Source organism: Malaclemys terrapin, chromosome 7 (assembly GCF_027887155.1).
Source record: "Malaclemys terrapin pileata isolate rMalTer1 chromosome 7, rMalTer1.hap1, whole genome shotgun sequence".
Taxonomy (NCBI): Eukaryota; Metazoa; Chordata; order Testudines; family Emydidae; genus Malaclemys; species Malaclemys terrapin.
In genome coordinates this window covers 126,644,894-126,668,965 of record NC_071511.1, presented here as the reverse complement: position 1 = coordinate 126,668,965, position 24,072 = coordinate 126,644,894, and the positions used below count along the sequence as shown (strand labels likewise).

The 24,072-nt window shown below is 42.4% G+C and overlaps 1 protein-coding gene across 8 annotated transcripts in view; it reads right to left on the bottom strand.

Moving 5' to 3' along the window:
- LCOR (ligand dependent nuclear receptor corepressor) overlaps positions 1-24,072 on the bottom strand; it is a 129,176-nt gene that overhangs the window by 44,225 nt on the left and 60,879 nt on the right. For 6 of the 8 annotated variants that reach the window (XR_008445758.1, XM_054035631.1, XM_054035637.1 and 3 more), the window contains 3 exons: positions 17,378-17,510; positions 7,264-7,551; positions 1,329-1,422 (listed from right to left, as the gene is read on the bottom strand). Coding sequence is in view for 6 of the 8 variants with exons in the window: in XM_054035631.1 (XP_053891606.1) it covers positions 1,329-1,422; positions 7,264-7,551; positions 17,378-17,510 (515 nt within the window). In the remaining 2 variants the exon portion in view is untranslated. Of the gene's footprint in view, positions 1-1,328; positions 1,423-7,263; positions 7,552-17,377; positions 17,511-24,072 lie in introns of those variants that run through there. The other 2 variants (XM_054035638.1, XM_054035636.1) reach the window with 2 other exon arrangements.

Sequence of the window (24,072 nt, the reverse complement as noted above, 5' to 3'; positions counted from 1 at the left end):
CAATTACAACCCATACTTCATGGGGACCACTCCCTGAGAGAAATCTTTCCCAAATCCCCTCTTCTGGCCTTCAAGCAATGCCTCTACCTTGCCTAAGGAATGATCATCATCAGAAGCAAGCTTCTCACAGACCAGGAGACACCAACCAAAGCAGCACCAGACCCTGCCAGAACAACAGATGAAACACTTGCAGACATATCTCCACTGCTTTTATGATCAATACCCCCAACAACAACTATGTACATGAAACCAGACAATTACTATGCTCTCCAATGAAATCACACAGAAAAATGATAAAAACAGAAACACCCTATCACCTGTGGGCGAACACTTTTCACAAAACTATCACTGCATAACTCACCTCTCATTCTCATCCTCAGAGGAAACCTAAACTACACCTTCAAAAGACGAGCTTGGGAGCTTAAATTCATAACTTTGTTAGACCTCAAAAATCATGATTTTAATAAAGACACTGTAACCCACTAACCCCATTTTTTTGGTCCTATGACAGCGGAGGTATTAACAGGCCACTTCACCTTGAATGGTCTCTTAGAATATGTGTTAACTACTTATGATAAACGATCAGTTCCATTTTGTATTTAGCTGCCACTCTCTGAGTACCTTTTTCAGACCTGAAGAAAAGCTGTGTGTAACTCAAAAGCAAGCCTCTTTCACCAGCAGAAGCTTGTCCAATAAAAGTTATTACCTCACCCAGATTGTCTCTCTCATACTATCAGGCAGTTACAAGTTACCCCTCCATAAGATGCATCAACAATAACGACCCACAATTTATGTCTTCTGAACTGCTAAACATTTTTAGTGCTCTGACAACAATGTTAGAAGAAAGTACCAAAAAAAAAAAAAATGTAGTAAGTCTTGTCTAATAAAGTTCAGTTTCATTCACTATCCAAAAAACTTTTACCCCCCCAAAGAACTTTCCAGATTGTTGTGTTAAAAGCTCCAATCTCTAAATTATACTGCAAAAATGCAGTCTTCATACCTTAAGGGGAGAGTGAGTTTTCACCTACATTCACACTGCTAGCACTGAACCCAACAAGAAGGTGAGGGGAAATCAAAGAACCAGCAGTACTGAATTCTAAAATTAAATCTTTTTTTTTAAACCTGTCCTGGTTAACAATCAAGCTTTTATTTGGCAGGTGGGAAGAAGGTATTTTTTGCAAAAGGCCCATAATAAAATACTCGTTACTCCAAAAGGTTAAAACCAAAATTAATCGGTAGCAGTTACCAGGAGGCAACTGGTATAAATTTATGCTAAATCAAATAAAATCAATTATTTTTAAAAATGGTAGTAAGTTGTTTTCCCTTACCCATTCCCTGCAGTACTGGAGCTGGCTGGAGAATGGCTCAGAGAGGTGCTGCCGGCACAAGGACTTTTCTTAGTGGACAAATCAAGCACTCCGTCTGCAGAGACATAAGAATCACTTGAGGAGGAAAAGAAGCAGGAGCAAACTGTGATTTCCCTTCGGTAAAATAAACATGTTGGGGGACTAGATGGTACAGTGGCTTAACACGCTGGCTTTTCATCACTGGAGAGTTGGAGTCACTTCCCAATTTGGTTACACATGATGGCTTCCTTTTAGTCCTCATCGCAGTCACTACATAGACTGGCAGAGTTTGGCAGAATTGACTTCTCTTTACTAGGAGAGGAAAAGGACTAGAGCACCAGATAATGTTAACAGTTAGATGCATACTGCAGCATCACCAAACACAAAAGGTTCCAAAATCAAGAATAAGACTCCCAAAAAATCATGATATCGGCTTTAATATAAGGGTTAAAAATTCTTTGCTTTTTGGTCTGACTCTGGATTTCTGGGCCCATGGGGAATTTGCATGGGATAATTCAATCGCAAATGAACACCCAGAAATGCAAGCTCCCTGTTCAACTGCTAGGAATGCAACTTTACCTTTCTCTCCTACTCCATGATGAAGTGTCCCAGTGGGGAAGCTGTCAACCTCTCCCTCTTCTGCCACCCTCCACATACTCCATGCCCCAGAACAGTTTCCTGCTACAACCACATTCTTGTTCCTTTCCACTCCCATGCCTCCCTCCATATTCTCTTGTCCCTCACACCTCAATCTCCCTCTCTGTTCCCCCACTTCACATACACATTTCCTAACATTAAAAAGTTTCCTGACCAGTTTCCAGACCACAGAGAATGGGGAAGCCATCTTTGCTAAGGAAAGCCTGACCTCAATCCCATTGGAAACAATGGGAGACTTTGGCCATTTGTAATAAAAACAACTTTTTGTGAGACAAGCCCAGATGCCTGAGATTACTGGAAACTCTGAAACATGGGGCTTATGGGCAAGGCAAAGAGGAGAGTTACCACAGCTACTTGCCCATGGTATGTCTAGCTTGAATAAGTACCATCAATTCTTATAAAAAGAACAGGAGTACTTGTGGCACCTTAGAGACTAACAAATTTATTAGAGCATAAGCTTTCGTGGACATACAGAGCTCTGTATGCATCCGAAGAAGTGGGCTGTAGCCCACGAAAGCTTATGCTCTAATAAATTTGTTAGTCTCTAAGATGCCACAAGTACTCCTGTTCTTTTTGCGGATACAGACTAACACGACTGCTACTCTGAAACCTATCAATTCTTATGTTCATGATGAAATATATTAAAATTCAGGGGAGTTCTCGGGTTGTCTCAAACTGCCCATGTGACATATATGTATTTTGTTTTATTTCCCAACCCCTCCTCTTTCAACACATTGTTCTATACACTCTGTTTGGAAATGTAGCATAATCCAAATTTAAGTAAATAGGCTTCTAGTTTTGAATGTAGCAATACCCAGACACAATGTGTTTATAGAAGTACAATAACATAGTGAAACAGCATTCCCTTCTCAAGCAAATTTACTAAGGGCTGGTCTACACCGGGAATTTACATCGGCATAACTGCGTTTCTCACGGGTGTGAAAATCCCCCCCCCCCTTTCGCCCCCACAGAGATGTAGCTATACTGACCTATCCCCGGTGCAGGCAGTGCTAGGTGGATGGAAGAATTCTTAGCTACCACCTCTTGGGGAAGTGAATTCCGAGCAATGACAGAACTCTCCCATCGGTGTAAGTAGTGTCTACACTGAAGTGCTACAACACTGCAGCTGCACCACTGTCGTGTTTTAAGTGTAGTCATGGAGCATGACTGCTTCAAAGGAAGCCACATCCATCCCCCCTCTGCCAGGAGGGTCACCACGACATGAGGGTGAGGGGGATCCTTCAGAGTGTTCCCCTTCATTAGCCACAGGGGGATAGTTATGAATCATCTAATTTCCCCCTACACTCCTTCAAAACAAAGATATACCAAATGGCACCACTGGAACTGCTCCAAGAGAGTCTGTTAAATACATCATTACAACAGGGTTTTTTGCCACATTCATTATCTGTCATGTAGCAATGTGAACTATAATACATACTTGTATGGATTAATCACATAACTGTGAATAATTATGGAATTACAACATGCATGCACACAGTAAAAGTGTTATGAACATTTATAAATTCACTTGAAGTTTTTCTATATCTTGGCAGATAACAACAACAACAAAAGCAATTCATCCATTTTCTGAACAACCTATCAATAAACACTTTGTTTTTCAGCACACATTTCTGTAATTAAAAGAGCTAAGACAAAAACCCTCTGTACCAGTCTTTCAGGCAAGGGACTAGGAAGAAAACGAACCTTGTAATGACCTGAATAGTTGAACTCATTTCTCTATAATTTTGCAAGAAGATCCATTCCCGTGATTGAGATTTTTATACCAAATTTAGCCCAGAGCAAACTTCTGTTGGCTGAGTTACAATGTACTGACACTACCACAGTCTTCATTACAACAGCTCTCTGCTGCCACGGTTAACTTAAGAAGTGACATGACCATTTACAGTAAGTGACATTAATGGTATTTGTTCATGACACTGTTTCCGGGATGTGTTTTGTTTTAACCTTCTTATCAAAACCTCCATAAATGTGTCTCTCACAATGAATATTAGAAAGATGTCTGCAGTTCCCAAAATTAATTGTACATAAAAATAACAAAAGGCTTTAAACATGAATCCTTTTTAGTAGGTGTATTTAAAGGCAGTAAGAAGCACAGGAGTACTTGTGGCACCTTAGAGACTAACAAATTTATTAGAGCATAAGCTTTCGTGGGCTACAGCCCACTTCTTCGGATGCATATAGAGTGGAACATATATTGAGGAGATATATATACCTCTATATGCATCCGAAGAAGTGGGCTGTAGTCCACGAAAGCTTATGCTCTAATAAATTTGTTAGTCTCTAAGGTGCCACAAGTACTCCTGTTCTTCTTTTTGCGGATACAGACTAACACGGCTGTTACTCTGAAACCTTTAAAGGCAGTGATTTTCAAAATAACCTTTCCCAATATGGGGTACGCAGGCCTACCCTATTTTTCATGCAATCATTTCAGACATCTTTTATTAACACATTCTCACAAAGTTCAAAGGGTTAATCTGAATCATATCAGTCCTGTTAAAAGCTCCTCTGCATTGGACACAATGATCCCCTCTATTCAACACAGTTTCAGGAAAGAAGAGACAAAATGTTCAGCTATTACAATGGTGTTCGGAGAATTTGTTCTTTAAAAGCAGTTTGACAGAAAGCAAGGTTATCCATTTAACACAAGCTCTGCAGCACTGCACTATAGAAGATATTCAGTATGTACTCTGCAAAGTATTTTTTATGTACAAAAATAAACTTCTGCTAAATACATAAAGAAGGAAACCATTGTATACCTTGTATAGGGGTTCCATTTTTTTATCCTGCATTCACTAAGCAACGTGCCATATAGTAACTAGCATTTCAAAAACATACTGCTTCTAATCCAAGCCAAACACGATTCAGGACTACTGTTCTGACCAAATAAAATAAGATAACATTATACATAAAAAGAAGAACAGGAGTACTTGTGGCACCTTAGAGACTAACAAATTTATTAGAGCATAAGCTTTCGTGGACTACAGCCCACTTCTTCGGATGCATATAGAATGGAACATATAATGAGGAGATATATATACACACATACAGAGAGCATAAACAGGTGGGGGCCCGTCGAGGATCTCTCTCACGGCCTTGAGGCGGTTCGTACGGTACATCTTCTGGATCCTTGACGCGGCTGCCGGGTCGAAATGGCGGCCGGTGTTCCTCCTTCCAGCTCCCCTGGTGTTGTTGTCATGGTGTGGGGCGGGCCGTCTCGGGGCAGGCCGGGTGGTCTCCTGGTTCGGTGTCCTCCTGAAGGCAATCTCCGCGGACAGCTCGCGGGTGAGCCTGTCGACGAGTGAGTCAAATTCCGCGAAGGAAGCTGCCGCTTGGAGCTCCTCGATCCAGGCGGCCTGCCAAGGCGCGGCTGGCCTAGGCCCTGGCCGCTGGTCCTCGGGCTCCTCGGTCGGCGTGGGCAGCAAGTTTGTCGTGTGGTCGATGGGTTGTCCCACTTGTGGGTCGGGGGACTCCGCGGTTGGGTCCCGGGGCGTAGTCGCTGGTGGGGTAGGATCGCCACTGGTTGTTGGCGGAATCTGGACAGGGTCAAGGGGGGCGGGGGTGATGCCAGGTCTTCCGTGTGCGGCTGCTGTCTGGGGGGTTGTCGCGGAAGCGTGCGACCTTCTGGCAGCAGGGATCGGCCTGGGGCCTCTGGCAGCAGTAGTTTGCAGAGTGGGCTGGGGGGTGGACCCCGTTCCCTCGGTAGGTGGGGTTCGAGGTGCAGGTTGAGGGGTCGCATTGGCTCTTCCTGCGGTTGGCGCCCGTAGGGTGGCCTGGGGACCGGCGTCGGTTCCGCGGGGGGCAGGAGTTCGGGCGGCCACGCGTGGCGGAGCGCTGACCCTTCTTGGGATGGGGTTGCGCTGGTTGGGCGTCGGGAGGGCACTAAGACGCCTCAGCTCAGAGAGCTTACGGGCCACCTGGATGGATGTGAAAGGTGTCCAGCTGGCAGGGGCTCGGTTAACGTTGCCTGCTGTGGGAGGTGCCGTCTCGATGGTGGGGCCCTGGTTCAACGGCTCGGGGGTTGGAGTGGGTTTTAAGGTGGCGGTTGGCGGGGATGCCCCGTTTCCACGCGGCGCGGGAGCAGCGGGCCGGGGCACAGGAGGGCGAGAGGCCGGGACCAGAGTTGTCGCTGAACGGGCTCTCTTGCAGCTGGCCTGGTGTGCCTTGCATCTCTTCTGAGTTTCAAAGGGCAGGTTGCAGAGGGCGCAGCTGAAGGTGGTGGATTTGCCATGGCACCTTTTCAAGTGCCTGGTGACTCCTCCGAGGAGGCGGAAACGTCGGGGCGGCGAGCAGATGGGGCAGGTGAGCGCATCAGCGGCAAGGGGGTAGGTGAGGTAGATGGTGCCATCGTCAGCCCCCTGCGGAGCGGGGGTCTCAGTGGTAGTAGAGGTTTCTCCAGTAAGGGTGTCCCGCTGGGGGTCGGGCGGGGACTGCTGGGGACCAGGGGGTGTGACTGGTGCCCGCCGGGGGACAGGGGAGCCGTCTCGTGGTGGCTGGAGCTGCTGGGGAGCAGGGGGCGTGTCTGGGTACCCTAGGAGAACCGGGGAGGCATCTCGTGGTGGCTGGGGCGTGTGGCAGAGTTCCCTTGACAGCCGGGGGACGTGGGGTGGGGTGTTCAGCAGTTGCGGCTGCTGTGGGGCGGTGTGGGGGTCTCCCGTTGGCTGGAGCAGTTTATGCTCTCTGTATGTGTGTATATATATCTCCTCATTATATGTTCCATTCTATATGCATCCGAAGAAGTGGGCTGTAGTCCACGAAAGCTTATGCTCTAATAAATTTGTTAGTCTCTAAGGTGCCACAAGTACTCCTGTTCTTCTTTTTGCGGATACAGACTAACACGGCTGTTACTCTGAAACTTGTCATTATACATAAAGCTTCCTAACTCTCTGATCTTGCCTTATCAGCAGGTACATAAACAAACACACTACACATGTTCATAGCATAGCTCTCCTTGTAACAGTACCCTTGTTGCTAGAGTCAGTTTGGAGCCTTGTCAACAACTCTTCTCCTCTTGCATTAAAGGCACATAGATTTTTATAGCCTCCAATTTTTCAGCAACTTCCTTCTCCCACCCCATCACATCCAATCAGTCACTACATTATGCACTGCATTATGGGGTCTACATCTTTGCCATTCTGTGTTTCAATTAACAGTTTATACTTCTAATTCTTCCCTGCTTTGTGCCAACAATGCCTCTAGCATATTGGAACTGAATGCAAGATACTTTTGGTAATAGTCATACCTTGTTCACTAGGTTCTGACTGAGACTTTCTGACAGTAAGGTCCAGAGGCGAGTCTTGGTCAGCCATGAGAAGTTTGCTGAGCACAGGGTTCTGAGCAGTTGCAGCCGTGGGAGAGGAGGCGACCAGAGATGCTTTCAGCAGGCTTTGGTTCTTTGTGCTATTGGGCTGGCTGGAGTCCTGAGTAGAGCTATTTTTTGAGGTATATTCAGCAGCAAACTGTCGGATCATTCGCTGCATGATCTCCCGGGCCACTAGGGGAATATTGGGGTCAGAGACCCCAGGACTGTCTGTAAACATTAGAGATTTTTTTTAAAGGAAGAATTTTACAAGTAAAACTTTGAAATCAAAACATTACATTTCATTCTCTAAATTTTCTTAACGATGCAATACTTTCTTCAAGGAAACGCAACTTATTCTTAAGATACCTAAATAACAAAGTGTTGCTATTTATAACATAGATCCTCAATAGAACACCATTCCTACAAGATTTAAGTAATATTTCCTAAACTTTTTTTTCCAATAAGTATATCCCAAATGGACCTTTGAGAGGGGTTGGGGGTGAAAGGAGAATCAGAATCATGAAGGAAAATGTACAGTAATCATTTTAAACAGAAGTTTGTTACAAAAAACAGAACAGATTTACGGTGGAAGAGTGGAGTAACTTACCTGCAGGAAGTTACCTGGAGTATTTTAGAATACAGATATTCAGGCCTGACTGTAGAGGCCTAGACTTTAAGAACTTAGGTGTATTTTTATCACTTAGCTAGTTACAGGGGTATAAAAACCAAGAATCAAAACCACAGTCCGCCTGTGTCTGGGCCTTGTCTCCCTAGGAGAGTCTGAGGCCTGGTTCTTAGGCTCAGGCCTTTGGCTAAGCAGCAGAGGCAGCCATAAGCGGGGAAGCGACCGGTCACATCCTCACCTCCCAAACCCGTCACACTGAAATAAGGTGGGGTTGGACTGTTAGGAAGACGATCCCGTCCTGATAGTGCCCAGCACCACCAGAGAAAGAAACAAAACTGAGGATGGTTAAAGAAAACCTAGTTTGATAACATCCTGTCTGGCAAGAAATCACGTATCAGTGCTTGTGAAACCCTCATTTCTGTATGTTTTATCTTTATGGCCCGCACTTTTCTATTGTTAATCTGTCTGCTATGTTACGTTAGGATTGGTTAGTTAAATTTCAGTAAAATGATTGGTTAAGGTATAGCTGAGAATATTACTATATAAATTGGGGTCAAACAGGAAGTGAGGGGAAGGGAAATCGGAATCATGTTTGCTATGGGGGGGAACGGGAAAAGGGATACAAGCAAGGCTCTGTGGTGTCAGAGCTGGGAAGGAGGATGCGGGGTAAACGCTCTGCGGGATCACAGCTGGGAACAGAACACTGGGGAACAGACCCTATCAGCGTATAAAAATAAGCCCGAATGGTGTGAAGGGCTTCGGAATATGCTTGTTTGGAAACTAACCCCAATAAACATTGCATTGTTTGCACTTCGGACTTCTAGTCTTCTGCTTTCTGTCTACGTGACAAGAACCAGGGGAGAGGGTGAAGGGACAGCCCTCTAACAGAGTAACTTCCCCAAAAGCACAGTGGTACCCAATAAATATCCCCATGAGTGGGGCCTTATTTCTCTGGGTCACAGACTCCAAAGTAAGTCCATCTAAAAAGCCAAGAGAAGTTCTAGGAATCCTTTCCATCCCTTCCTACAGTCACTGCAGCATGAGGTTTATTATTGAGTGAAGTCCTCTAATACGAAAGATGCCGAATAAAAACTAACACTATTTTTAAAATAGGTGCTAAGCAACTAATAAGGAATGTGATCTGGGGAAAACAAGAAATACATTTTAATTATTTATATTAAAAACACCAGTGTTTGTACAGGGCATATCAGAACAAAGCCCCAATTCTGTCTGGAGGTTTGGGTACTAGTTCAATACAGATACATTTTACAATATTATTACGGTTTTAGATTAGTCATGCTTTGTGGACAGGCAGCAGATCCACAACTACTGCATCAAAGAAACTAAGAAGTCCTGCTACACCAGCTCGCAGACACCTCCTTGTGTTTAATTTGGCCACAGAACAAGTACTCCTGGTGATTTCTGAAGCTTTTAAGACTCGATTTTCATTATATTATCATATGTAATATTCAGATAAGTCTGTGCAATAGAAAAACAAGTTTTTAAAACTTCAAAAAGGGCTACTTGTAGCCAATGTAATGAATCTTCAAATGGAGAAGGAAAAAAAAAACCCAGTAAGTGCTCATTTACCCTTAATAGCTGCAATCTGTTTTAGTTGTCTGCCTAGGTTAAAATGTTTTTGTTCTAGAGAAAAAGGAGAGGGGAATAATATTATGTGCTGCATATTTCAATGAATATAGTGTTGCAAGCTTTGCTCTTCCACTACCTTTTTTGTCATCTCTTGTATTAAAAATAAAAGATTCATGGGGCAAGAACCTGCCATTTTATTTGTCTATAAAATATCAGTATGTGGACTTGAACCAGGGTGGATAAAAATCAATGATTTAAAAAAAATAAAAATAAAAATCTGATTTTTTTTTATTTAAATCGGATTTTTTTGATAAAAAGGTTTTTGCAGAAAAAAACCTATCTAAAGATAGTTTGAATTAAGATACATTATAGCTCAAAGATATCTCATCATGGAATAGGGATTATAAATTCTAATTCTATAGTCTGAGACAATATATTCATGTCATGTTTAAGAAAAGTTTTCTAAACGAGTTCCAATAGTTCATGGATTAGGGACCCAATCTTACGGGGTTCCAGGGGCTTCTGTATAGATTATTTAGGTTAATCTTTCTATCTACCCAATGGGACTCAGCGTTCAGTCTAGAACAGGGGTTCTCAAACTGGGGGTCGGGACCCCTCAAGGGGCCGTAAGGTTATTACATGGGGGATCACAAGCTGTCAGCCTCCACCCCAAACCTCACTTTGCCTCCAGCATTTATAATGGTGTTAAATATATGAAAAAGTGTTATTAATGTATAACGGGGGGGGGGGGGGGGGGAGTCACACTCAGAGGCTTGCTGTGTGAAAGGAGTCACCAGTACAAAAGTCTGAGAACCCCTGGTCTAGAAGATACCATCAGAGATGCTTAGTTTTACAGTTCTCAAACTGTGGATTTGTGTCTCCAGAAGTAACATGCTTGTTAACACCAAAAAATGTTTTTAAATAAATAAATACTATATAGAGGTGAGAAATAACAGACCTCAATCCTACTGTCCCTCTGCAAATTTGTGTACACAGAGTCAATCCCTTACCTCTCTCTAAAAGTGCAAAGTTTCAAAAAGTTCAATGAATAGAAGATATTTGGGGCGGAATAGGTCTGGACAAGGAGAAGAAGTCTGGAGATAAATGTGAGCAGGGAGGGACAGGCAGTAGAAACAAAAGTGAAACTGTTTTGAGCAGCATATTCCAGAAGTCTTGAGGTCTTTCTGAGTGTAGCCTTCATTGATTTGAGATCTACCATACCGTTCTCTCACTAGAAGGAAAAACCTATAATGGCAGCAGGCCCTAAAAGAGACCCAGTTTGGGAATATTTTAATGAAGTTCCTCTACCTATGGGTAAGACAGGCAAGCGTGCAAAATGCAAACAGTGCAACAAAGAAATGCAAGGCCTGGTTGCCCAAATGAAACAACATCATGAAATATGCGTCTGACGAAGTGGGTATTCACCCAAGAAAGCTTATGCTCCAATACGTCTGTTAGTCTACAAGGTGCCACAGGACTCTTTGTCGCTTTTTACAGATCCAGACTAACACTGCTATCCCTTTGATACTTGACATCATGAGAAATGTTCTTTTTCAGGAGGAAACTGCATTGAAGATGATGAAAGGAATATGTTTGAACATGCAGGATCTTCAGGTTGATAAATTTTTTTATTTCATACTTCTTTCTTAAGGACTGCCTGTCTTCCTTCTGGACTATTCTTGAATTCTCATATTTGAGCAAAAAATATAGTTGTTACTCTATGGTACTATAATTTTAGATGCAGTTGTGATAAAAAATGAATAGTTGAAATAGGCAGATCTTCCTTTTACAATTTCACCTTTAAAGTAGTACTGTCAGTGAATGCAATGAGTAATACTAAATGAGCAGTATGGTAATAATAATTAAATAACTGCATTGACTTATTTTGTTTATGAGAATCCATCCTCAACATACAGGATTCTGAAGTCTATCCACCTTCAAGATCATCATCATTTTCTATAGTTTCAGAGTTATCTGCCAACGATAGGGTTTCAGTCACATCATGTATGTCACATAGCCACAGTATATCACCTGTAGCAAAAAGGAAAAAAAATCTCTATCATCCAGAAACAATATAAGTTTCTGATAAGAACCAGCATATTACAAAAAGAGGTAACTGATGAAGAAATTGCCTGGTTTGTGTATGCAACAAATTCTCCTTTCCGTATGATTGAGAACCCACACTTCATTAACCTGGTTCAGTCATTAAGACCAGGATACAATCCACCCAACAGAGCAGATGTCACAGGCAAATTGCTGGATAAAGTGCATGAAAGAGAAATTGAGCAATGTGCAAAAGGTCTAGAGGGTAAAATTGTTACCTGAGTCTTGATGGGTGGAGCAATGTCCACAATGATCCTGTTGTATGTGCTTGTGTGACAACAGAAGAAGGGAATGTCTTCCTTACAGAAACAATTGATACAGCAGGAAATGCACACACAGCAGAATACTTACAAGTAGCAGTAAAAGCTATAACAAACTGTGAAAAAAAATTCAAATGTCTAGTACGCAGCTTGGTAACAGACAATCCTGCAAATGTATCCAAGATGAGAAGAAATTATTTAGGAGAGAGCGAAGAGAGTCCCAAACTAATAACATACGGTTGCAGTGCTCATTTGATGCACCTCCTAGTCAAAGACTTCAGTGTTCCAGAAATAAAGGTTAATGTTGTTGAAATTGCAAAATACTTCCATAACAACCACTTTGCAGCAGCTGCTCTGAAAAAAGTGGGAGGAACCAAGCTAACTCTCCCACAAGACATGCGATGGAACTCAGTAGTGGACTGTTTTGAGCACTGTATCAAGAACTGGCCTAATCTGATGACAGTTTATGAACAAAATCATGAAAAAATAGATGGCACTGACACAGCCAAAGTTCTCAACATTGGGCTTAAGAGAAATGTTGAACACATGCTGAGTACCCTGAAGCCTATTTCTGTAGCCTTGAACAAAATGCAGGGAAAATAGCTGTTTTATTGCTGACGCTGTTGAAATTTGGAAGGAACCGAGTGAGATCTTAAAAAGAGAAATAAGCAATGAGAGAGTTAAATTACAAGCATTAAAAAAAACGAATGGGACAAGCACTATCTCCAGCTCATTTTCTTGAAAATATTCTCAATACTCGGTACCAGGGTCAAACCTTAACTTCTGAAGAAGAGGAGTTGGCTATGATATGGACATCCAGCAACCATCCCTCCATAATGCCATCTATAATAAACTTCAGAGCTAAGGGTGAACCATTCAAGAAATAAAGAGTCCTGTGGCACCTTATAGACTAACAGAAGTACTGGAGCATAAGCTTTCGTGGCTGAATACCCACTTCGTCAGACACATGAAGAAATATATGTTTGCTGATGATGTTTTAAAGAAAGTCACACCAGTGAACTGGTGGAAGTCACTTAACCACTTGGATTCAGAAACTGTTGAAGTGATAATCTCACTTTTGACAGCAGTAGCTTCTTCTGCCAGTGTAGAAAGAATATTTTCTTCCTTTGGACTAATTCATTCCAAATTGAGAAATTGTTTGGGACCTGAAAAAGCAGGACAGCTTGTTTTTCTTTTCCAGATTATGAACAAACAGGAAAATGAAGGTGAAGACGACTGAGTTAGCTGCAGAAGCCAATATTTTAAGTTTCTCATGTTGACCTGGCTGACATAGTCGATTTATTTTTTTTTTTACAAATATTTCATTTAACTATTTTAATTAAAAACTACTTTAACAAAAACAAACCTGATTTTAAAAAACTTGAATGTTTAACTAAATTCAAAAATTCATATGCTTGTTTTGTTAAAATATTATATAAGTTTGCTGTTGAGGAAAAAAATCCAGAATAAATAACGTTGTTTTAGTTAAATAAAACAATTTAAATGTCTGTCTCGTGATGTTCTCCTCCTAATACAACATGGCAAGAAAATCCTCCAAATATTAATGATTAACCTGTTGAATTGGAGATAGTTCACCTCCCAAAAACTTCATAAATATCTGCTTCAATTACCTTTGGTAAATGAAATAACCAAACAATCATTCATTTTCTGATATAGCTGTAAAACTAATCTGAAAATTTTTCAAAATAAATCACTTAAAAAATGTATACTGTGTACCTTCTAGAAATAAAACCTACATCTACTTCTGAGTTGTGAAGAATATGTATTAAGGTTATAACAACCAACAAGAATGCACTTTTATGTAGAAATCCATGATTAAATCAAGTCTTCCTGACTAGTGATTTAAATCATGATTTAAATCTCCTTCTTTAGAGGTTTTTAAGGTCAAGCTTGACAAAGCCCTGGCTGGGATGATTTAGTTGGGGATTGGTCCTGCTTTGAGCAGAGGGTTGGACTAGATGACCTCCTGAGGTCCCTTCCAACCCTGATATTCTGTGATTCTATGGTGCATATAGCAAGCCACAATCTAACCCTAAATAAATAATACCAACATCTTACTCCCTGTGAAGTTTAGTTCACTATACAATCACATTTCATAATCTTATACTGGTATAATAGTCTTAAACTTCTGAAAGGTTTATGTAAATATTTAATGTATTTCTGTACATTATACTAGCCCTTTATGGAAGTTTTCCTGTAAAGGGCAGGGGACAACAAGAGTTTATCTTGGGCTGAGATGTACCTAAGATTTTAGGTACATAATATACAGGAAACAGACAAGATAGATTCATGAGGCTTACATTGTAACACAGAGGACGTATAAAGGCTCTTTTCACCTAAGGTGAGATCTTCCTTTTCCTCAAGGTTTTATTAAGGCCTATTGAAGGATGTGCAAGATATGTCCAAAGAGAGTAAAAAGAGTCAAAGTTCTTGAAGCCTAGATCTCAGACCCAGACACTGGCAGCAAATATTTTGACACATCCCCTCAAGGTATACATGGGAGGATGCAGAACTCTTCAAAAACATTAAAGCTGCCTGGGGAAATTTCACACGAGGTGGATTACATGCAGATACAGAGTGCCCACAACATAGGGTATAGCTTATAGCTGGATCAATTAACATTTCCAGATAAGGAGAGAAGACACAAAACATACACCTGCAGTCACACATCACTGCAACCTGCAGCTTTAAAGGCACAGACACTGTCATGTGCCTTCCAAGGTAGAGTGGCTCAAGATAATCTCATTAACTCATGATAAAGAATTAGGACAGAAGAGCACAAACTACTGAATATAAATGATAAATACAAATAAAATACTCAGCACTTATATAGCACTTTATATAGTCAAAGCATTCAACAAACAATTCTCAAATTTAAACGCTAAAGAAGAATAGAGTTGAGCATAACAGCAAGTAGCAGAAGTCTTGCTGATGCAGCTGCACTGTCTCTTGAAGCCAAATGGACACTTCTCTTGGGTACCATTGGTTAATAATTAGAAAACTAAATAATTTTTTACAATAAAAGTACACATCTAACAAAAGCTTAGAATTTTCTCAAATAGAAAGAAAAATGCTACAGACTGGTGGACTACATAAATGGTCTAAAGCATAGTCCATGAATAAGGCTACATTTTTATCACGGTTATTTTTAGTAAAAGTCACGAACGGGTCACGGGCAATAAACAAAAATTCACAGTGCCTGTGACCTGTCCGTTAACCGGGGGGCAGGGTTGGTAGGGGGAGGAATGTAGTCCCATTGGGAGCTGCGGGAGAACTGACAGCCCTGGCTCCAGTGGCTGCAGCAGGGGCGCAGCCACAAGGGGCACACAGGCCCCGTTCCAGAACTGGCCGCAGCTGCGGGACAGGAGTGCATGGCCCCAAATACAGTCCCTGCTAAGCCTCGGCCACGGCAGGGGGGCATATGGCCCTGGGAAGCTGCAAGGGGGGCACATGGCCCCCAGTGCAGCCGTCAGGCAGGGGTGCATGGCCCCAGCTGCAGCCCTTGGCAAAAGCCGCGGGGCTGGAAGGCACGGCCCCTGCTGCAAACCCTGCCAAACCCAGAACACTGTGGGGCTATGGCGCATGGCCCGGCTGCAGCCCCCGCCAAGCCCAGGACGCTGCCAGGCAGGGATGCACGGTCCCTGCTGCAGCCCCCAGCAGAAGCTGTGGGATTGAGGCGCGCAGCCCCGGCTACAGCCCCTGGTGGAAGCCGCGGGGCAGAGGCGTGCGGCCCCGGCTGCAGCCCCCACCAAGCCCAGGACACTGCCAGGCTGGGACGCATGCTGTTACTGTCATGTAGCTGAACAAACCAAACACAAACACACACTAAACAAAGGCCAAGACAGACAATGAGCTGCATTCTTCAGTCTGCTTGAGCTACAAGTTGACTGTGGCAAATTCTCTTTGCACAGGGGAACTCTCTCTCTCCCCTCAGTATAGGGGAGCATGTGCTCCAGAGCTCTGCCACACCTATCCTCCACTAGTGTGTAGCTTATGGCAGTGGTGTGAGTTAGAGCAATCCCTCTCTGGCAATGTTGCTAGGACTTGGCAGTTCAGCCTCAGAGAACTACAGGTCAGATGCAGGCAAGAACTAAGCCCTGTATCAGTAAATGCACTTACTTCTTCCACATGTCTATTTGGATAGCCACACTCTGTCTATTAAAATCTGTTACCAAAAAAAAGAGTATTGCATATGCAGAGCACATTATTTTCAGTGGCTAATATTTTATTGTATTAGTCAATCTTTTTTTCAAAATTAGGAGGGTGCTCATTCTTCATTGGGACCTATGTACATGCCACATTTGAAGTTTTCAATTCAATCTTTCTTATACAAGTGCAAAGCACTTGAAAAACTACCTGTTTCCATCCCGGTATAACTCAGAAGGGGTTTAACAGATTTCCTCCAGGCTAATTTTTTTTAATTATTTTTGGATTGAGAACGAACATGAGAAATTTAAACCCAAAAAGCAATTTTTGCCTTTAACAAAAAAGTCAAAGCCACTGAAAAGAGGAGCTTGGAATTAAAACTTTATCTCAACTATGACTTTAGTAATGAAATAGCCAACCTTCATATCATCCTACAAGATTTATGTATTTTATGCAATAGATCATTATATACAATTCTTATCTATTCATCTTTGGAATAGTCATAAAAGAGGGGCTACAATATGGTTCTCTCTTTAAAACGCCTTAAATAGATGGTTAATAGAAGGGCAGGATGTTGACTGGCTACAGGAATTTCTAATTTGGTTATTTTAAACATAGGCCTTATATTGTCAGCCACCCAGAGCCAATGTGGAATTATTGATTTGGCAGATATTTGCACACATGGGTTATGCTGAGAAGTACATTCAAGACATGTTTAGAGGCAACTTCTGGCCTCCTGTTCCCCAGGTTGGCAGAGGCTGTGGAAGTGAGTTTCCAGCCTTCCAGGGAGAACAGCATAATCTGAATACCTCTTTTACCACAGTGATTCTTCAACTCTTACTGTGCTGATCACTACATGGTCCTCAAAGCATTTAATACTGTGGATCCCTGGGAAGGTCACCACAGACCATCGTTAGAGAACCATTGCTTTAACAATGCTGACTGCAGAACAGAGACAGCACTAGAATGGATCTAATGACCATTTATTTTCCATCGAACTCCCCACTCACCCTTGCATTGGGCAAATATTGAACACAGCTCCCTCAAAACGCAAAAAAAAACCCCAAAACACAAAAACAACCCAGTGCTCCTGCCAGGGTGGCTTTACGACTTGTAATAGGTGTCTCTCCCAGCCCTTCAGAGAGAAGATGGTTTTCTCTTTACCCTTTTCTAAAACTGAACACATTAAAGGGGTAAAGTAACTGAAAACACCGAATGAATGTTGAAAACGCCAACAGCCCGTCTTTGAGACACTAGTACTGCATGCAAAGGGCCAGGTCAGAGATGCCATTCTTTCACTAAGACCAACCTTTTCTGTAAAAGACTGCATTGAGGAACTCTTCTGCTTGCCTCTCAAACCGAATGATTTTTGCTTGCTCTTGTCTAAGCAGAGCTTCTTGCCCAGCTTCTGAAGCTGGCTCATCCAGACTGAGTAGGTGTTCCTGAAAAAAAAAAAAGGTAATGAAATGAAATGTTTGTAAGCTCTCTCCCCCTGCCACATTAATAAATCACTCACAGCTATCAAGCACTCTTTAAACCAGCACCATTATAAAAAAAGGGTTTTCAACCAAAACTTTTAGTTTTGCAATGACTGCCTACCCAATAGACCCATCTTGATAATTAAGGTTTAAACCTTAAGTCACATCAACAACAACAAAATCATGAAATGCAGTATGTTGGAAAGGCCAAAATATTAAATATAAACCTAAAGAAGGTAACCAGTGCTTTTCCTAGTATGACAGCAGTAGAGGAAATGAGGGATACCTAGGAAGGAGAAAAGGCTGAATATTTCACCTTGCATTTGGCCAAGAAACTGGCTTCAAACTCTTAATTTTCATTGAGAACTTTTAGTTCTATATGAAATCTAAGATGATAGAATACACAGAAAATAATTCTCATCCCGCCCCCACATTTTGCACAGCTTAAGGGAAAATGAGCATGAACTGAGCACCGTCTGTTGCAAGACACATAACACCAACTTTTAAATGGAGAATAACCTTCTAGATTCACAATATTGCCATAAAACTGGAATGAACAGAAGACTCACAAGCTCTTGAAATCCCTCTTACAATTCAACTGAGAGCAGCTGGTTGGTTTCAAGAACATTCCAAAACAAAAAGCTTCATTACGATAGAGAGAGAGGGGTGTGGATGTGTCACTACAATTTTTATTAAAAAAAAATAAAAAAACCTAAAGTCAAAAGTCCAGAAGTGTATTTGTTCATTATTTTTAATAGCGCAGTTGGTATGAATTATTTGTCAAACCTTAATTATATCAGTTGTACTGCAGTATAGTCACACAGTGTCAATTAAATCTTTGCTATAAAATGGGTGGAGACCACTGGATTTTGCAAATTACCATCTTTTCAGTTTAGCAACGTAAGAATTCGCTAGGTTCTCCTATACATAATAACGTTCTAGATTTACTTTGTCTCGGAGTAGATTGGTTGAGTTGGGAAGGCATATTCCCTTTTGTGTACAGCCGTGTGTGTGGCGTGTATACGAATGCGGGGTAGTTCTTTTTAAATGTCATTTTTGCAGATTGTAAGTTTGAGTTGATATTTGTTCATGTTCTATTTGACATTGTTTGGTGCAAGGAAGGTGTTATGACAAATTAATTTTAAGAAGTGTGAAGCGTTATACAAATTAGGTGCAACTCTTTGGATTCTGGGAAGCTGCCAGTGGCACAGAGTTTGGTAGGCCTTTCCCAGTTATCTCCCACTAGATACAAAGGCACTTGAAATGAAAGAGGCAGTGCAGCCTAGTGGACAGAGCGCTGGAGTGGCTCTCCCAGTGCCATTCCCAGGTCTGCCACTGGCCTGCTGGGTAACTTTAGGCAAATCACTTCATCTCTGGGTGCTTCAGTTCCCCCTCTGTAAAATGGGGATAAAGATACTGACTTCCTTTGTAAAGTACTTTGAGATCTACTGACGAACTGTGCTATATACAAGCTAGGTATTATTATATTTGGGTATTTCATTATTCCTTCCAAATGACTCATTTGTACATTTAATTATTTCAGGCCATTTCTCCAATTTAACAAGATTGTTTTATTTTTGAATGTTCTCATCCAACGCATTTGCTATCCCCCTTTGAACATCACATAATCCACAAATTTGCGTAGCGTACTCCTCACTCCATCCTCCAAAACAACTGCTACAAATACATTAAACTTTTCAGTATACTTCAGTTAGAAAGATTGTTTTCTCTCCTTTTAAAAAATGTGTGTGAATCTGACTGCTTGTGAAAGCAAGACTCTCAGCACAGACTAGAGCCAAGAGCAAGGGCAGGCATTTCCCCTAAATAGCTCTGCTAAGGCACCTCAATCTTGACCTGCACCACTCACTGTCATCCCAATCCTGAGCTTTCCTTGAGCGCAGTCTGCTAGTCATGCTGAGTTATGTGGTGACTGATGTGGACAAAAGAGGACTAGGATCAGAGGACTGAAATCATTTTTACTTCTGATCTCATCAGGGTTTAAACATACATCTCTGGAAGTGCATCAACTCATTGTCCCATCTAGTCCCCCAGACAGAAACAGTAAGGATGGTGATGGGAGATAAGTGAGGGCTTGGAAAGGGGAAGAAGGTACTGACCAAAACCATAAAACTGGACAGTGTTTGCAATTGTTTCCTCCAGGCTGCAATTTCAATTACACAACTCAAATTCTGTAACTACACCAAAACAGCACCAACTCAATCCACCCTGTGCTGTCCAGCTCCCTTCCTAACATCGTCAAAAGGAAGGTGTGAACTGAACGAATAGAACTACTGTGTAAAGCAGTCAGGCAGTACAGGGAGCATTCAAGCTGACTGAAATCTCATGTCTGTGATAGAAGTACAGAATAATTACAGCACTGTTATGGAAATTGCAACCTAGAACTCCCTAAAAGAAGCCAGATAAAGATACAGTTGAAGTAGTTTATTGGAAGGAAGAGAGTTCAAACAAACCAGTACTATTCATAATTAAACTCTGTCCTTCAGCTGAAGACATACACACATGCGCCAAGTGAAATGGCATCCTTTATTATTTAATTAACAGTGTACTCTCCAGGGAGCTTTTACTTGAAGTAATAAAATAGATGATTATATACCATACTGTCTGCAGCCCCCTCAAAAATATCACACTTGGTGTTACATATGGCGCTAAGGACACCAGCAAGGGTTGAAATGCTGCATTGGCAGAGCCATGTTTCCATGGGAAAGAAAGCACTTCACATTGCTCAAGCCATTTCTCTGGAGTGGCGCTGCCCAACCACATCCATCTCTCCTCCAGAGGGATGATCGTCATGACACAGAGCCATCATGAAAGGAAGGGAGGGATAAACGGGAAATCCCAAGGGTTCCAAAAAGAGGCTCTAATGTTTAAACCCACAGTGGGCATGGGGAGGAGAACCTACCAACAGGATTATTTTTACGGCATTAACCGGGAAGTTCAAAGTATGATCATACCGATTCCTTTGACACGGTGAAAGAGACAGCAAGATCTACTTGTTAAGAAACACAGCAGGTACAGGGAGCCTTCCTAGCTGCCTTCAGTTACTGTGCTACCAGTTATGAATTCCTACCAATGTGAAGGTCAGATTAGATCAGGGGTTCTCAGGACAAATTTTTTGGTGGCCTCAGAGTGCGGCCACCAACTCTTGCTGGTGGCCACTCTCACACTTTTTCCTAAAATACTTAATTAGCTTCAGAAAAACAAATAAATATGCACATATACATGTCCAAATTATTGTAATTTATTTCTTGCTAGCTAGTAAATCTGTTGTGAAAAGTGCTATTAACAAACATATAAGTATCACTTTTCATAGCAGACTTACTCAGCCCTGGCAAGCCTGGGAACAAATTAAGCCCTGGATGGGGGGGGCCAAGGGAGGCAGCCGGGGGCTAGAACCTGAAGCCCCACCAGCAGAGTCTGAGGCCTGCTGCTGTGCAGCCGGAGCCCGGGACTGGAGCCTGAAGCCCCGCAGCCAGAGCCTGCAACCCCACCACCCCAGGGCTGAAGCCCAAAGCCTGAGCCCCACCGCCCCTGGGAAAGTGGAGAACCCACTGGGTGCCGGCTCCTCCCGTGCTGTGCCCCAGGTATCTCCAGAGGGTGGCAGAGCCCAACACCTGCTGGCGACCCCAGCAAGCAACACCAAGGCAAGGCATCCAGGAGCAACGGGGAGGGGGAGTGGCCGCTACTTTGTCCCCGCCCCCAACCCAGGAGGCTAGTGGCTGCAAGAAAAGTCCCTGGTGGCTGCATTTGAGAAACGCTGGACTAGATGACCATAATGATGGCGTCTGGCCTTGGCATCTACACATTTCTGTTACTGCAGCCACTCTCGCCTTCTTCCATCTGTTTAACTCTTTTGATAAATAAACTCTGTCTAATTCTATGATGACTGACACTCAGCTTAGCCTTGGCACATCTCTCCTCTCCATCATATTCAGAATCTTAAATCAAATCCTCCTCGAGCCTAACATGTTTGGATAATGAGGAGCCTCAAGTCCCTACATTATTTCGAGTGTTCTTTTGCTGCATTCCCCTCCTGCGTACTTACTTCTGAAATTTCCTTTGACCAGTGAGAGCAGAACTCCATCCAACAGTCCAAATGTGGCCTGTCCTGCATTTTTCCTACTCACTTGTTTAAAAATGCCACACAGTATAAGGGATACAGTAAGTGCAGAGCTTAATTTGTAATGGAAGAGGTGCCAGGGCTCAAACATTTTTTTTTACTTTCATAACTGACATGCAAGCCCAGAGATACTGGGGCTATGAACTGCCAGGCCCAGAGATGCTGGGGTTATGAACTGCCAAGCCTGGAGGTGCCAGGATTCAGCCCTCGCACAAATTAAGCACAGAGTAAAATGACCCTAAAGAATTAACATTTGCTGCATATTAACTTCTATACTTTAAGGTTTATCTCACTCAATGTACATGACAGTCAAGTCCTGTGCACAATTGGAACCATGTGTGGATACTAGAAAGACAAAGCTAGCATGCTATATTCACAATACAGCAGGGACAGCCAAGCTTTCGGCTAAGGGCTGTATTAGCTATGGGACAGGAACAAGAGGACCATACCTAATTTGTACAAAATGGACCAAACTGCAGATGCTCTTGTCCTAGGTTTTTGCCCTGTACCTAGCAATACCAGACTGCTCAGTATCTTTATTTTCTGTGGGACTGTTTGTCTAAATAGGCAATTCAGATTCACCCAAATCCTTCTCAAATCTGCCTATCCGCCATCTGATTCCACTTCCACAGATGGGGCCTCCCAGCCTTGTATCAGTTCCTGAAAATATAGCCAAGCTCATGCCTGATTTAAATCCATTGGCTTCAATGGAGCTACACCAAGGATGAATTTGATTCACAGAGTTTGCATTTCGTGTGTTTTTGGAACAAATTGATAAATGAAACAGTACTAAGTCACCAGGAGCAGATGGGATGCAGCCAAGAGTACTAAAGCAACTCAAACATGAAATTATAGAATTTCTAAATGGGATTTGTAACCTATTGCTTAAATCAGCCTCTGTGCCAGATGACTGGAGGATAGCCAATGTGACACCGATTTTATAAAAAGGCTCCAGCGGCAATCCTGGCAATTACAGGTGGTAAGTCTAACATCAGTACCAGGAAAACTGGTTGAAACTACATCAAAAAACAGAATTATCAGACACATAGATTAACATGATTTGTTGGGGAAGAGTCAATACAGCTTTTGTAAAGGGAAATCAGGCCTCATAATGTATTAGAATTCTTGGGGGAGGGGAGGAGGGAAATCAACAAGCATGTGGACAAGGGGGATCCAGTGGATATAGTGTACTTGGACTTTCAGAAAGCCTTTGACAAGATCCTTCACCAAGGGCTCTTAAGCAAAGTAAGGAGTCATGGGACAAGTGGGATGGTCCTCTCACGAATCAGTGACTGGTTAAAAGACAGGAAACAAAGGGTAGGAATAAATGGTCTGTTTTCACAGTGGAGAGAAGTAAATAGCAAGGTCCCCCAAAATCTATACTGAAGCCAGTTTCTGTTCAATGATCTGGAAAAAGGGATAAACAGTGAGAGGGCAAAATTTGTGGATGATACAAAATTACTCAAGATAGTTAAGTCCAAAGCAGACTGTGAAGAGTTACAAAGGAATCTCACAAAACCAGGTGACTGGGCAAGAAAATGGGAGATGAAAGTCAATGTTGATAAATACAAAGTAATGCAAATTGGAAAACATTATCCCAACTATAAATACCAAAATGATGGGGTCTAAATTAGCTGTAACTACTCAAGAAAGAGGTCTGGGAGTCATTGTGGATAGTTTTCTAAAAACATCGACTAACATGCAGCAACAGTCAAAAAAGCTAACAGAATGTTAGTAACCAGTAGCAAAGGGATAGATAATAAAACAGAAAATATAATGCCACCACAGAAATCTATAGTACACTCACAGCTTGAATTCTGAGTACAGTTCTGGTCACCCCATCTCAAAAAAAGAACTGGATAAGTTCATGCAGGAGAGGTCCATCAAAGGCTATGAGCCAGGCTGGGCAGGGATGGTGTCCCAGCCTCTGTTTGCCAGAAGCTGGGAGTGAGCGACAAGGGATGGATCACTTGATGATTTCCTGTTCTGTTCATTCCCTCTGGGGCCCTTGGCATTGGCCACAGTCAGAAGACAGGATAGTGGGCTAGATGGACCTTTCGTCTGACCCAGGACCTTTCGTCTGACCCAGTCTGGCCGTTCTTATGTTCTTAAAAAAAGATATATTAGAATTGGAAAAGGTACAGAGAAGGACAACAAAAATGAGGAGGAGTATGGAACAGCTTCCACCTGAGGTCAGATTAAAAAGATTGGGACTGTTCAGCTTGGAAAAGAGATGACTGAAGGGCAATAGAGGTCTATAAAATCTTGACTGGTGTGGAGAAAATGAATAGGGAAGTGTTATTTACCCCTTGACATAACACCAAAACTAGGGGTCAACCAATGAAATTAATAGGCAGCAGGTTTGAAATAAACATAAGGAAGTACTTT